Genomic DNA, 13,868 nt, shown 5'->3' with positions numbered 1-13,868 from the left:
CGATTTTGACTTCATCAGTCCAAAGAATCTGGAGAAGTCTTATGGCAAAGTCTAATCTAATCTAATCTAGTCTAAAAGCCCTTTCTATTCTTGAGCCTTACTATTTCCACCTTGTTGTGAAGTGTCTATTTACTTTATAAAGCTGTCTTTTGACTGTAGACTTTGATAATGCCACGCCTACCGCATCAATTGTGTTCATGGACATGGACAGCATTCCACTAACATCCACTTTACTTGACTTGGGGCACGAGGCAGAGTACATTCTAGACAGGGTGCCCGATCTATTGTAGGGCACACACACTCTCACTATGGGCGATTTGGGAACGCCAATTGGCCTTTGGACTGTGGGAGTACCCGGAGGAAACCCACCAAGCATGGGAAGAACATGCAAACTCCAAGCACACAGAGGCGGGAATCAATCCCGGACCCTGGAGGTGCAAGGCAATAGTCCTAACCACTACACCACTGTGTCGCCTTGGGTGAACAGCTACCAAATGCAAATGCAACACTCGAACACGTCCAGGCTTTTGATCTGCTTGAATAGTCATGTAGAATTGAGGGAACCAGCCACACCTGGCCATGCAGCTGCTTTTCAACCATTTGTTTCATAGCAACTTGCACTTATTAAAAAATAATAAAAAAAAACCTGAGCTAAATGAAGCTTGCGGATGATCAGTGACTCATTTTTTCCCTATGCAGCAGAAGATTTCAGTTCTACGTTACATTGTATAAGAGAAACAGTCAATAAAATTGCCAATACAATATTGTGCAATATCTTGAGATGAACTTACAGAGGACGGGGAGCTGGAGGCGCTGTCGATCTCCTCGGGGGAATCTTCTTCCTCTTCTGGCAGGGTGGGCATGGTGGGGGGAGTCGGAGGGCGAGAGCGAGTGCGGGGGAAAAAGAAAGGAGTGTGGGACTCCGGTACTGCGAGATGAAAAGACCTCGGAGAAGCTGGTTTAGCTGGAGATTCTGCTTCTTCACATTCAGCAGAGATTCCTTTCTGCACCAGAAGACATCACACACACAACACACAGGTTTAAAAAGCAAATGTTTAAATGACATATCATGTCCTAATTCACTTATTGTCTCTACCGCTTTCTCCTGTCGTGGGGGGCCTGGAGCCTATCCCAGGGCACGAGGTGGGGTACACAATGGACAGGGTTCCAATCCACACACACACACACATACACTTATTCAAACACTACAGTGAAATTGGGAATGCCAATTACTTGCATATAATCTGCATGTCTTTGGAATGTGAGAGGAAACTGGCGCAGTGGTAAAGTGCTCAATGGTGCATGCGCAAGCAGATGCGGTCAGCTGGCGTCACGTGTTTCGAAGGAAACATGTGATAGATGCGACTAAATTAGGAAGAAAATCGAGGTAAAATCTAAAAAAGCAGTTTGTAAAAGAAAATATAAATAATACAAAAAAAAAATAGCACCAGTTTGTAAAAAAAAAAATTGCAATGAGCCAGAGGGAGAGTCTTTTTGTATATGAGGTCACAAAAGAGGAAAATTCGATTTGCTTGTATAAGCCATAGCCAAACAGCATTTTTTGTTTGTTTGTTTGTTTACACATCGGAGACCTATATAATTTTGAATAATAGGTTTCTTTAATCAGAAGTTTGCAGTTATGGCGTTTAGGCATCAAATATGCTCAGCCTTCACGGTTTCCTTATATCCCCAGGATCTCTCTGCATCTACCAGTGGAGCCTGAGAGGAAATGGTCCCTCCTGCAAAACCGATACTGATCTGATACTTTACGTCATTACCCCAAGTATAGTACACACAGTGACGAAAATAAAAATACCAAACACGTATATACACAAAAGCAACAAACAGGCAGCCCATGGCTCACAGACTTACAGATTCTATCTTCCTGATAAACAAGATCCCAGAAATCCCTGAACAAGCCGGACTGCAGGAGTTCCAGCGTTTGAAGGCCGTGTTTATAAAGCCATCAACGTGTTTTAATCATGTATCCCGGTTACACATAAAACAGCTCTCGCAAAGCGTTCTCGGAGATGGAGCTCTAGGAATGAAAGCCAAATTGGGAGACTACTTCGAACTCCCGCAGGAACGAATTCCTGAATCTCTTGCGTCTATTTTCATTTCATCCAAGTGCTACCTGAGCTATCTTTGGGTTCCGGTTAATCCAAACAACACAAAAAAATGGGAGACACTGTTTCTGTTTCTGTGTTCTTGGAGATGGAAAAATGTGGGGGAGAAAAGCGAGACCGTTTTATGGAAAGATATACACTTAAATCAACTTCTTATAGCAGAAATCATGCAGAGAGGGCACAGGGAAAGGAATAGAGAGCATTTCCGTGCATTCGTGCGATAGCAAAGCGGCGGATGAGTGAAGATCCAGTCCATGACCCCTATGGCAATTAAAATCGAAATGTGACTTTTTTTTTCTTCTTTTCTTCCAGCCTGTCAGTTTTAGGATATATTTTTTTTTAAACATGAAAGATCGAACCTGGAATGCACGCAGCTTTCCATTTTTTTTTTTTCCGTGTTAGTTTTCGTATTGTTCTCGTCATGTCTGCTTCTTGTTATTTGCTGCAGAGTAGCACTGATCTACACCTTCCTGACCTTCTCTGTTCTGTATTAACTAGTCAGATGCCTTCGTTTTTTCTTAATCACATCTGCTGAAACTTCTGAGCTGGTAAGCCTTAAAAGGAAGAAATAGTGATTATGGAATCAGAAACAGAAAAAAGGCCATGTGTGTGGCGCATCGAGGCGTTCAGTCCAACACCGTCACCTTTTAAACAAAGATTATAAAGATCACAGGTCAGCTGGAAAGCAACCTCGTACCTGCTGGCATTTTTCACCAAAGTGCATCTGGAGGTCGAATCACAGTCATCTTGTTACACGGATGCGTTAAATCAGACCGACGACGTACACTTGAGTTTATTTTTACTTTAACAGCTTTCCAGTTTGTTAAAAAGGCGAATGGAATTTTTTTTTTTTTTTTGAACCGCCATCTTTCAGCCCATTTTTTATGACTCCTCCTGAGTCTCCAAGAAATGATCTGTTTATCAAACATCACGGTTATTTTTGGTTGACCTCTCACAGATTCACTACCAAAGTTTCCAATTGGATCCTATTTTTTATTTAGTACCATGCTGGCACCAGTTATAAATAATTGTTCCTTGGCAGCTAGCAGTAATGTTCTTCGCCAATTGGTTATACATAACCAAGTGACACACGTACATTCTTGGAGCGAAAATCTTTTTTCATGGCTTTATTGGTCAATTAATGGTTCTTTATCGGTTTATTATTGAACTAATGGTTCTTATTAGTTAATTAATGTTTTGTACCGGCACCGTGCACCTCCAGGGGCTGGGTTCGATTCCCACCTCGGGGTCTGTATGCATAGAGTTTGCATGTTCTTCCCGTTCTTGTGCGGAGAGTTTCCTCTGGGTTCTTTGGTTTCCTCCCACAGTCTAAAGGCGTGCAGATTAAGTTAACTGGCGGTCTAAAATTGTCCGTAGGGTCTGAATGAGTGTGTGAGTCTTGAGCGGAGGTCCTACCATGGTCTTAAAAACGGTCACCATTGGCGTCCACAGTCCTTAGGTGGACTACAGAGGTTCCTGGATGGATATGTTTTTATTAGCTAGCTAATGATTCTTCATGGTTTTATCAGCTAATTAATGGTTCGTTATGGTTATGGTATCTAATTAGGTATTCTTTCTGAGTTTATTGGCTAATTATTCTTTCCTCAAATGTTAATTAGCCTTATTTAATGGTTTATTAGCTAAATACTGATTCTTCATGGGGTTATTAGTTAATTAGGGGTTCATTAAGGGATTATTATATTTTTAGGGGTTCTTTATCGGTTTTTTAGCTAATTATGGCTTATTCATTAATTTATTATGATAGTAAGAGTTCTTATGGATTTCTTAGGTACTGTAATTATTAGGCTGCCAGATTGTACTGTACCCACGTGTTCTACTTATAGCTCTTTCTATCCAAAAAATAATCTATCAGATGAATATTCTACATTTTATTTTTCACTGTTCAGAAAAACTACAAAGACTAATTTTTTAATTAGCTTTCATTAATTTATTAACAGCTTCATGGTACCGAGATGGCATAATCCATTATGGTACCAATGATTATTCTGGCCAAATAAAATAATGGAAATTGACTGGAATTATCAAATATCATGAAAAACTCTTGGGTCAAGTTCTTTCAGTGAAAAAGCAACCTAAATGTTCCTTTCAGTTTTAAAAATAACTCAAATGAAATCACCAGATGACTGAGCAAATATTTGTTAATAGTTCAAACGAATATGGACAGGCTTGAGGCCAAACATTATATGCAGCGTGCACTTGCAGGGGAAACGTGCTAATTTAAAAACCCTAAAGGCCGACATGCTTTAATCAGGGTGTGAGATCCCTGAGCCATCAAGCAGCAGTGGAAGTAATTGTTTACAGCTAGGATTTAATGATTGTTGTGATTAACATAAAGTCAGCTGACTTAAGAAGACAACATACAAGTCCTTACCTTTAATGTTCCAGCTGTTCCTGCAGCGTGCGTCTGACAGATGTGAACACTTCCAGCTTCATATGCATCAGAGCTTTGTCTGGTCTCTGATTCTTGTGTGTTGAACGTCCACTTACTCGTTGGATCCTTTACGTTCCTGTTTGTCTCGGCTGCTGGTCCTTCTTCACAGTCTCCGCTCGTCTTCGATGCACCTTCACTTAAATGGAAGTTGAGGATTTGAAACGTTTGGGCACACTGCTCCGGATCTGGAGAGCACTTTTTCTCAACGCACTCAAATTCCTCCCACTTGGTGCTCGGCCCTGATTCTGAACTCCCAGAATTTGCTGATTCTTGGCTCCTTCCTGAGTCGCCCCTCTTGTGGTTGAAATATCCGTTCTCCTCTAGCTTGAGAGTTTGATCATGATCAGTTTCTTCTAGTTTAAATCCACTGTTCTTCCTTTTGGCAGACCTTCTTAAAGCGTCGTCATCGTCGCCTGGTTCCTCTGACCTGAAGCAGAACCAGGAGGAAAATATTGGCCTTTATAAATACCAAACAGACATTACTAGAAGCAATTAATCATTGTGCATAATAACAGCAGAGAACGTATCCTGTTGTATTACCTAAGCAACAAAAATATGTCCCTGGTCAAGGTGACACATGAGGCTTTTATTCCAAACTAAAAGCACTCAGGTTTTTAGCAGGAACTCGTAGAGAGCCCCTAGTAATTAATCGGAGCTTCAGTGGGTGACAATGTAAACTCTGGTGTTTCTGCACAGTCTCACCTCTTTGCGAGGGGATTTTACATAAACACACACCAACACGACTCAGACTGCAAGAACTGGGAGAATGTAAACACTGACCCGACTCTATTCTCCCGTGAGTCATGGTGCGTTCGCTCCTCGCAGGCAGCGATCAGGGATGTTTCCGGTACAGAGCCGTGGGCAGCTGATCCGCTCTCACTGCAGTCGTGCTCTGGTGCGTTTTGTTCGTGAACCAGTCCCACAGGAAGAGGATCTAAAAAGACAGGAACCTTAAGGAACATCAAGATGAGTTCATTTCCCTGCTGACTAAAAGGTTTTTTTTTTCCCACTTAAGCTGTGTTAGAAAAAACTAAATAGACTTTAGACTGAAACAAGATGACACTTATTATGTGAGAAGAAGATGATGATGATGATGATGAGTGCAGTACCTGAAGAAGAAGAGTCTGAGAGAACAGTAATTTCGCACTTCACCACCAGTTCAGAGTCTTTCAGAGTTTCTTTTCCATGCTAAAACACACACACACACACACACTTTTGGATTTCAATGAGATCTTAAACACTTGAGTCAAAAATAAATAAATAAATAAATAATCCTTCTCATTTTCTTTAGTAGCTGTTGCTAAACTGGTGCCAAAGTATGTACACGAACACCACCAGAGAACAGCGAGAAGCTCCTGAAAGTCCCACAAGAGCCAGGATTCATTCAAATTCAATCTCATACCCTTGTACACTATTTCCTTAAAAAAAATAAGGATAAATAATTTTGAAAATTTTTTTAATATGGTTATATTTTGGAAATGTGACTATTTAGACATATGACCAAGTTATTGATTGATTTTTTTTTTACTTAAACTAGAGCCCAAATTGCTCATCTATACCCCTTTGTCCTGTATACAGGGTTGCGGGGAACCTGAAGACTATCCCAGGAGACTTAGGGCACAAAGCGGGGTACACCCGGGACGGGGTGCCAATTCATTTGAGGACACACATGCATACACACTTATTCACAAACTTCAGGCAATTTGGAAATGCCTAATCCAATTAGCCTCATTTTCTTAGAGGGAAGGAATCGAACCCTCAACCCTGCAGGTGCGAGGTGGCAGCGATAACCACTGAACCCCCAAACCCAAATTGGTGTTTTATAATTGAAACGAACAAACAAACATTTTATGACTGACACTCTCATTAGCCTTATGACTGGTAGTAATTTCCATGTTAGCCTTTAACAAATGGAAGAGCACTTAAACTATAACTAGAAAATGCATTCAAATAAGCATTATGACTGGAACTGGTAATTATGCTAGCATTAATAGCTGGAACTAGCGGTTATATTTGTGTTATGGCTAGAATGAGCATTAACATGTAGATTAGTGTTTTAGAATTGGAACTAGAGATAACCATCATCTTGATTCGAATTAGCATTTAAATTAGCATTATGTCTGGAAATAGCAGTTAGCATTAATAAGGGGAACTAGCGCTCAATTTGGTTTAATGACTAGAAACAAAAGGTGTGGCACTAGTTTCCCTATTAGCCTTTTTATGAATGGAAGTAGAAATCACTATCATTGTAACTAGAACTAGAATTAAAATTAGCGTTATGACTGGAATTAGCAGTTATATTAACGTTAATAGCTGGATCCAGCAACTACATGGCATTATGACTGGGATGAGTCATGATCATTATGACTAGAACTTTCCTTTACATTGGTGGGATGACTGCAACTAGCATTTTCAATATTTCCTATGACTAGAACTACAGTAGCCCCAAATGCATTTATATTTAGTCCTAGAGCATTATGATTGTTAGCATTAATTACCGTAACTAGACTTTATGTTAGCATCATGATTGGAAGTCATGAGAGGAGCTATTTACCATTAAATGAAGCAATTATATTAAAATTTAAAGACTAGTAAAGGCTTAACTAAGAAATAAATTAATTATAGGAACTAGGCTCATGCTAGTTTTGATTGATTAAAATAGACCCTGATTTAGTGTCCACACATTAGCTAACATAAGCTGGCTTATAGAAAGCCATTGTTAGATCCTGAGAGCAGCTGAAGAGGAAACATTAGGCAAGTTAATAACTGAGGCAGTTATATTTAGCACATTGACTTTATTTGCACGTTACCTAAGGCGAACAAAGTCTTGTTTTGAGGTCATATTGACTAGATGTATCCTTGTGCACTTCAGTTTTTGAGCTAAATAGCAGAACCCAGACTATTTCAAAGAAAAAAATACTGAATTAAAACCAGAATTTGCACCCAGACAGGCAGCAAACAAAAGAAAACCTTCAGAGAAGACACTCACTGCACTCAGAAAGGCCAGGAATGACACCCAATGGATCACTCAGCCCTGAGGCTACACTACTGGCTAAACCTCCGTCAGATCGTCCACAACTCTCCACTGACTGTTCCATCGTCCACAAAGGCATGAAAGCCATCGGACCAAGGTTAAGTAAGATTACACCCTTGTAAACAGCCCCAATACCAGATGATGTCATGATGGAGAAAGGTTTTTCGACTTGGTCAGAAGAAAAGGTGTGGCCACTCTGTGGCAAGGGGACTGGATATTTTGCCAAGCTGCTAAAGAAGATTCTGTCTTTTCATGAGGATATACAAGATATCATTCAGTATGATGGCTCCTCTTCTGTATTTTAATTTCTAATGGAAACCTCTTAAAGCTTGTAAACCTCAGAGCAAAGACAACTGTATGGAGAGGATTAATCAGGGAGATGCTTTTGCGAACGCTGCTGCTCCGACTACACAAAATAAGGAAACTCCACAAGTCACCCACTGCTTCGCAAACTCAAAGAACACACTCATGAACCAAGACAGCAGCAGCAGAATCCTTCACTGTATTCACCTGGAGATGGAGATTACACACTTAATAATGGTGGCGCACCTACATTGGCTTCACCATCTTCAACATTCTCCCTCTGGATTGTGAGCTAAACACATGGATTAGCAAAAGCAACATCAGCTTTGGCCTGCCAGGCAAGAGGGCTTGGGACAACCCCATGATGACCAACACCAAGAACTGAAACACAAACCCTGTACTCTTGGCCAAGAATCAGTCTTAGAGGAACATTGAGCATCACTTCATTAGAACATGTTCAAAACACGGACATCCTGGTACAGATGGGAATACCAAGCATGTTTGTTTTGCTCATCCGAAGATGTTCGAGCTGGCTCAGCTATGTTGACTGTATGCAGTACCGCCCAATCCCCAGGGACATTGGTTAGATCGCCACTGCCGCCAGACCTTCAGGAAGGCCTTGGCTTTGTAGCAAAGACATCTAAAAATCTGATCTGATGGCTAGTGACATCAACCCAGCAAGTGAAGTTAGAAAAGCTGGAATAGTTGGAGGCTTCTAAATGCCTTCGAGGCAGGGTTTAGATGAGCCAACAGTGGAGGGAGAGCACAGAGGTTAGAGCGTGGTACCAGTGCAAACAAAGTTGGGCGTGGACTACACCTGCAGCAGCTGCAACAGAGCCTGCTGCTCTATGATCAGGTTGTTCAACTCAACCCCATGGTAATCACTGGTGCACCCTGTATTGCCTTATGTGACCAAAACGTATTCCCACAAAAGATCCACCCTTTGGCCGTTTCCACCAAAATCATTTTTGGAAATATTTTACTTCCTGTTCTAAATTTGGAGAAGTTATACAGCCAAACCATGCAACACTTTCCTGTTTCATTTTGATCTCATCATTCTACACAGAGGATTTGTCAGTTTTGGCCCAGATACTATATGCTGATCATCACACACGAGATCTATATTTAAATAGTTTGGTAACAGATTCGCCAAAATACTCTTTTGAAAACAATAGATGAGCCGAGCATATGACTCCAGACTTGATTGACAGTTTTGTAGGCGTTTTAAACATCCTGATATAAACTGACATTTTGGAAACCCCGCCCCTTTGCCTTATCCTTTGGCCTGTGCTCTCATGATGACTATTTTTTTCTATTTAAAAGATCTGCTAATGTGGTGCGATGACTTTCGGTCTAAGGGGTATATGGAGAATATTTTAAGTATTTAACTAAAATGTATTATTTTACTGCTTTAAAGTAGTAATGAAAGAACTTTGTGTGTAAAACTATCCATGTTTACTTTTTCACCCAGGATTACTAATTATTACTTTTTAGGGTTGATAGATTTATTGGTGGATCCAGCTCATTTAATACAATTATGTCATCCAGGATTAAGTCTATGTTTAATGGCTGCATCATAAAGCATGCTGGGAAAATGTTAAACAGCATTTCAGCAGTGTAACGTGCAGACAGCAGTATGTTTAATCAAATCCTATTTGTGCCTTTGCTGCTCTCTCTCTCTCTCTCTCTCTGTGTCTCTCTGGACGAACTTCTCATTGACCAGAGCTATTTTTAGCCCATCCCTGCTCTGAAAAAGGTCCGCTCTCAGAAGAAAATAAGTCTGGAGTGGACGAAGAGGGTCATGTGGCTGCCGGGTCCCATGGGGTCCTCAAAGAAGCTCTCGCCGAGGCTTCATGAGAAAATGAACACCCGGCCTTCTGTCTCCGCTGGTTATGTAAGCTGTTCCAGCTCAGCAGATTTGCTTACAATTTGGTTGTACATGGCACCTAGAGGAAGTGGTGACCGACCGAGTCATGGCAGGTGAGCATCACCTTAAGCTTCATCATAAATGAATAACCAGCAGAGACAAGCTGAGCAAACATCTCGATGCCACCATAAAACCGTGTTTATAGCCATCATGATATGGACTGGCATGCAGCTTGAGTTCTGGCAAGAACAGAAAACCAACACTGCATTCAAAATGATGTACAGTACACCACTCCGGTTCACTAATGACTTTCAGGCGTACTTACTGAGCTAGTAAAAACATCATCAGTCATCTGTGCGTTTCTAAAAAGATTCAGCTGTCCAAGTATTTGAGCGAGCATGTAATAAATAAAATCTGCAGCAAAACTCTACCTGAAAGTCCTGTACAGATCACAGACGCTCCTTCTACTTTCTGTCCTCTTCTCTACTTTCTTACTCCAGCTTGTCTCTTTCTCCCTTTTCCTTTCCCTGACTTTTTTTTTTTTTTTCCCCCCTCAACGCACCAGCCTCCCTTTGACTCCTGGGAGCTTTGACCATTTAAGGAGAAGGCTTTTTGTGCCTCTCCGTGCAGTTACTGCTGTACGCTCTCTCTCGCCCGACGCTCCAGCAAGCTGCAGCTAAAGAGTGAGTGTGTCCCGTGTACCATCTCGTGCCTGTTTATACCCTGGCTCCCACTTCAAGATAAGACACTACAGGTCGATAAAGGAAAGTTTGGTTGTAACTAGAGAAATGGTCGACAATCCTCGACAGCTAAGGATCATTTTTAATAGAAATTTTCCCCCAAAGTTCAAAAACTAAAAATAATTATTATTTATGCAAACAATGTTTTGTTTAATTTATTGTGGAAATTTGCAAAGTTGTAACAAAAATAATAGATTTAATGTTAGGGGAAAACTACTGGAAATCTGTAATTAATTAATTATGATAATTACAACCACACACACACACACACACACACAGCTGAAAATCTACTTGAGTAAAAGTCAGAAAGCAACTACAGTCACATAAAGTGGAAAAAGAAAACCACTTTATTTATATGTTTATTTAACTGATAAATATAATCATGAACATTAATTTATGGTGTCTAATAACTAGTTATGCTAATAAAATCAACTTAGAACGTGTCTATGCATGTATGTATGTATGTATGTCTAATAATCCTGTTGGAATAAACATGAACACAATGTCCATCTCGCTAATTCAACATGCAAATCCAAACCATAACTGGATCATTTACTAGTTAAAGACCTCGTTAGTTTTGGTGTAATCAGAATTGACGTAATTAGTTGTACTGACTCCACAGTATGAAACAGGATCTCAATATTAACTACACCTGTTCCTAAAAGAACCCAAAGTAGGATCATCAAAAAGACCAAAGACTATCAAGAACCCAAATAGTTACACATGTTTAAAAACCTCTTAATAACATTTTTTCATGATGCATGAGGGGCGTTCAAGTCAAACCGGGACTCGTGATGCCATTTCTGGTGTATTAACCCATACAGATGATTACCACTGACCGATGACTTCAAGCACAGTACAGTGATGAGACTCTTGGCTGCAGTAATACATTTGAATGATGCGAACATTTTAAAGGAGCCCGTCTGTCCGTGAATGACGATAACTTGTCACCAGCTTGTGTAGAGACACGTCTGTCTGTGGGAACACAGTCATTCACCAACACCACTTACACATTACAGGAACTCAGGGGGTTATTGCCACATCCCCTGTACAGTCCTGACCTCGCTTCAAGACATTTCCACATGTTTGGGCCATTAAAGGAGTTCCTGAGAGGCCAACATTTTAGATATGAAGAAGGCAGGCCCGATCACGGCTCCGGCGTCCTGAGATTTTCTACCTTGATGGTGTCCAAGCACTAGGATAAGTGCATTAGTGTAGCAGAGGATTATATAGAGAAATAAAGGGAGTTTTAACTCCCTGTTCTGTTATTCTGCACAACCAAAAGTCCCGGTTTGACTTGAACAATTCCAAAATAAGTCCGTTTTAGGTTTCGATCACTATGTTTATGAGAAGTTCATGACTCCTAATATCCATCACTTAGGAAAAATTCTATTCCACCACGAGCCATGTTATTAAACATAAAAAGCACCATCTGACACCTACAGTAAACATTCAGGCCATTCTGTGCATCGATGGAGGAAAATAAGAGTGTAAGACCATGCGGAAGAGTAAAGATCTTACCTCTCGGCTGTTATCCTCAGCTCCTGCGTGCGGAAAGCAGCCACCTGTTTGAAGGGAAGCAGTTACAAAGAGGCACATGGGTTTATTTGCATCTCACTGGTCCATCATGCAAATGACCGAGTTAAAACAGCCAGCCTTCGCTACATTGACGTACTGAGGCAGGTTCAGACAAATGATTGGTGGTCGAGTTTTCCATACTTCTTTTCAACTCCCTTGTCTCGCTCTGGCTCGCTCCGTCTCCATATCGACGGGCAACAATTACCTGGCAACCATTTACATGAACCGCTTGATTGTGCAGCCCACGACACGGGACTCGGAGTCTGCGTGCGTTTTAATACCTTTAGGGCTGAGAAGGGAAGTAATAGCCGAGCTGTTTGTCTGAATACGCTCGCAGTGACGTTAATATGAAAAGGAAAGAAGAACGGATCAGGACCGGGGAAGTGACTCAGCCAGTTAAGTGACGGAGTCCAGATCTGTCACCAGACGACGAGATCAGAGACGGAGACGAGGACTCCACTACACAGCTTTTCAGCTGGATTTAATGATTCGTGCTCTCAGACATCATTCCGACTTGATGCTCGAAACACATGTGTAAGGTCCACATAGTGAGCGTATTCATGTACTGCAAGCAATTAGACGAGGCTGTTAAAAGAAGCACTAATAAATTATATTCACAAACGCTGCATCCTGTAACTTTTAGTTTCCTAGACATACATGAGCATCTGACTTGAATAGTCCAATGTATGATTTTATCTGGGACGTGCACGGGAAACACCACATGATCAGTGTTCTGCCCATCCATGCATCATTTGTTGCTACTTAACACTAACAAACTTGGGCGTGGTTTCATTCATCTTACTCATGATTACGTACTGGGAGCAATATCTGATGGAGATATCTGTCTATCAGATTAAGCTACCCTAATTACTTAAACTAATATATTACACATTAAGTATAAAAACATGCTCTATTTACTGTTATAGTACATTTACCCCTTTAGCATTTTTATTTGAATGGGTAGAGCGAATCGATGGACTCGTTCATCTTTCACACACTATGGTAGCATTTTTTGACAAGGAAGCACAAACTGGCAGAGCACAATGTTTAGCGTCCAGACGTGACGGTTTTATCGTTTTATCGCGTAACAAAAATGCAAAAAAACAACAGTTTGTACAGAATATTATGGCGTCCAAATAGGACTAGTCCTTGTCCTTTAAGTAAACCATGTTTTAAGCTTTACTTTTAAAAAGATCGGTGTAATATTTTCCCTTATATTGCACTCAACTTTAATAAAAGCAGGACATAAAAAGATTCGCCAACAATCACTGGACTCTAAGAATTTTGAATTCTGATCTAAAATCCAGCATGCACTTTACTTGATTCTTGACAATCTATAACAAATTATCACACATCATAACCGAGGTGAACTGCAAGAACCCGATTTTCATACCTCTGAAAAAGCCTCCAATGAACTTCCATATTCTCCTTCATTTACCTGCTTATTTGGCATGCAAATGCAACACTGTCCAACACAACAGAGTGGAACAGGGAAAACAACGGTCACATGATAAGAGCAAGATGAAGATCACTTTCTTTGTACGTCCACGTACGTCTTCATGTCACGCGAATGATGAAAAATGATTCAAGCGACCTGTGCTTCATACCAGCCAGCTCATATTAACACAGTGTGTCTGAGAAGAAACAGAGAAGAAACTAGCCTGTGTGTTTACTGCAGACAGGATGGAGAGAGAGAGAGAGAGAGAGAGAAAAAAAAATCTGGATTTTAGAGTTTGGATGGAAGCCATGGAGGCCCCTGAGGATCAAG

General features: G+C 40.8%; 1 protein-coding gene and 1 long non-coding RNA gene across 2 annotated transcripts in view; both read right to left on the bottom strand.

The window, feature by feature from the left end:
- mrvi1 (murine retrovirus integration site 1 homolog) overlaps positions 1-13,868 on the bottom strand; it is a 35,551-nt gene that overhangs the window by 19,579 nt on the left and 2,104 nt on the right. Inside the window, exons 4-8 of the mRNA XM_053512704.1 lie at positions 12,044-12,087; positions 5,688-5,766; positions 5,359-5,512; positions 4,519-5,005; positions 792-1,004 (exon numbers count right to left, since the gene is read on the bottom strand). Coding sequence (XP_053368679.1) covers positions 792-1,004; positions 4,519-5,005; positions 5,359-5,512; positions 5,688-5,766; positions 12,044-12,087 — 977 coding nt within the window. The remainder of the gene's footprint in view (positions 1-791; positions 1,005-4,518; positions 5,006-5,358; positions 5,513-5,687; positions 5,767-12,043; positions 12,088-13,868) is intronic.
- Positions 5,440-10,338, bottom strand: LOC128542583 (uncharacterized). Its single transcript, XR_008365667.1, has 3 exons — positions 10,214-10,338; positions 5,688-5,766; positions 5,440-5,512 (listed from the first exon to the last, which is right to left on the bottom strand). It is a non-coding gene; the product is annotated as an uncharacterized LOC128542583 (long non-coding RNA).

This window comes from Clarias gariepinus, chromosome 15 (assembly GCF_024256425.1).
Source record: "Clarias gariepinus isolate MV-2021 ecotype Netherlands chromosome 15, CGAR_prim_01v2, whole genome shotgun sequence".
NCBI classification, from domain to species: domain Eukaryota; kingdom Metazoa; phylum Chordata; class Actinopteri; order Siluriformes; family Clariidae; genus Clarias; species Clarias gariepinus.
This window is presented reverse-complemented; position numbering and strand designations above follow the sequence as displayed.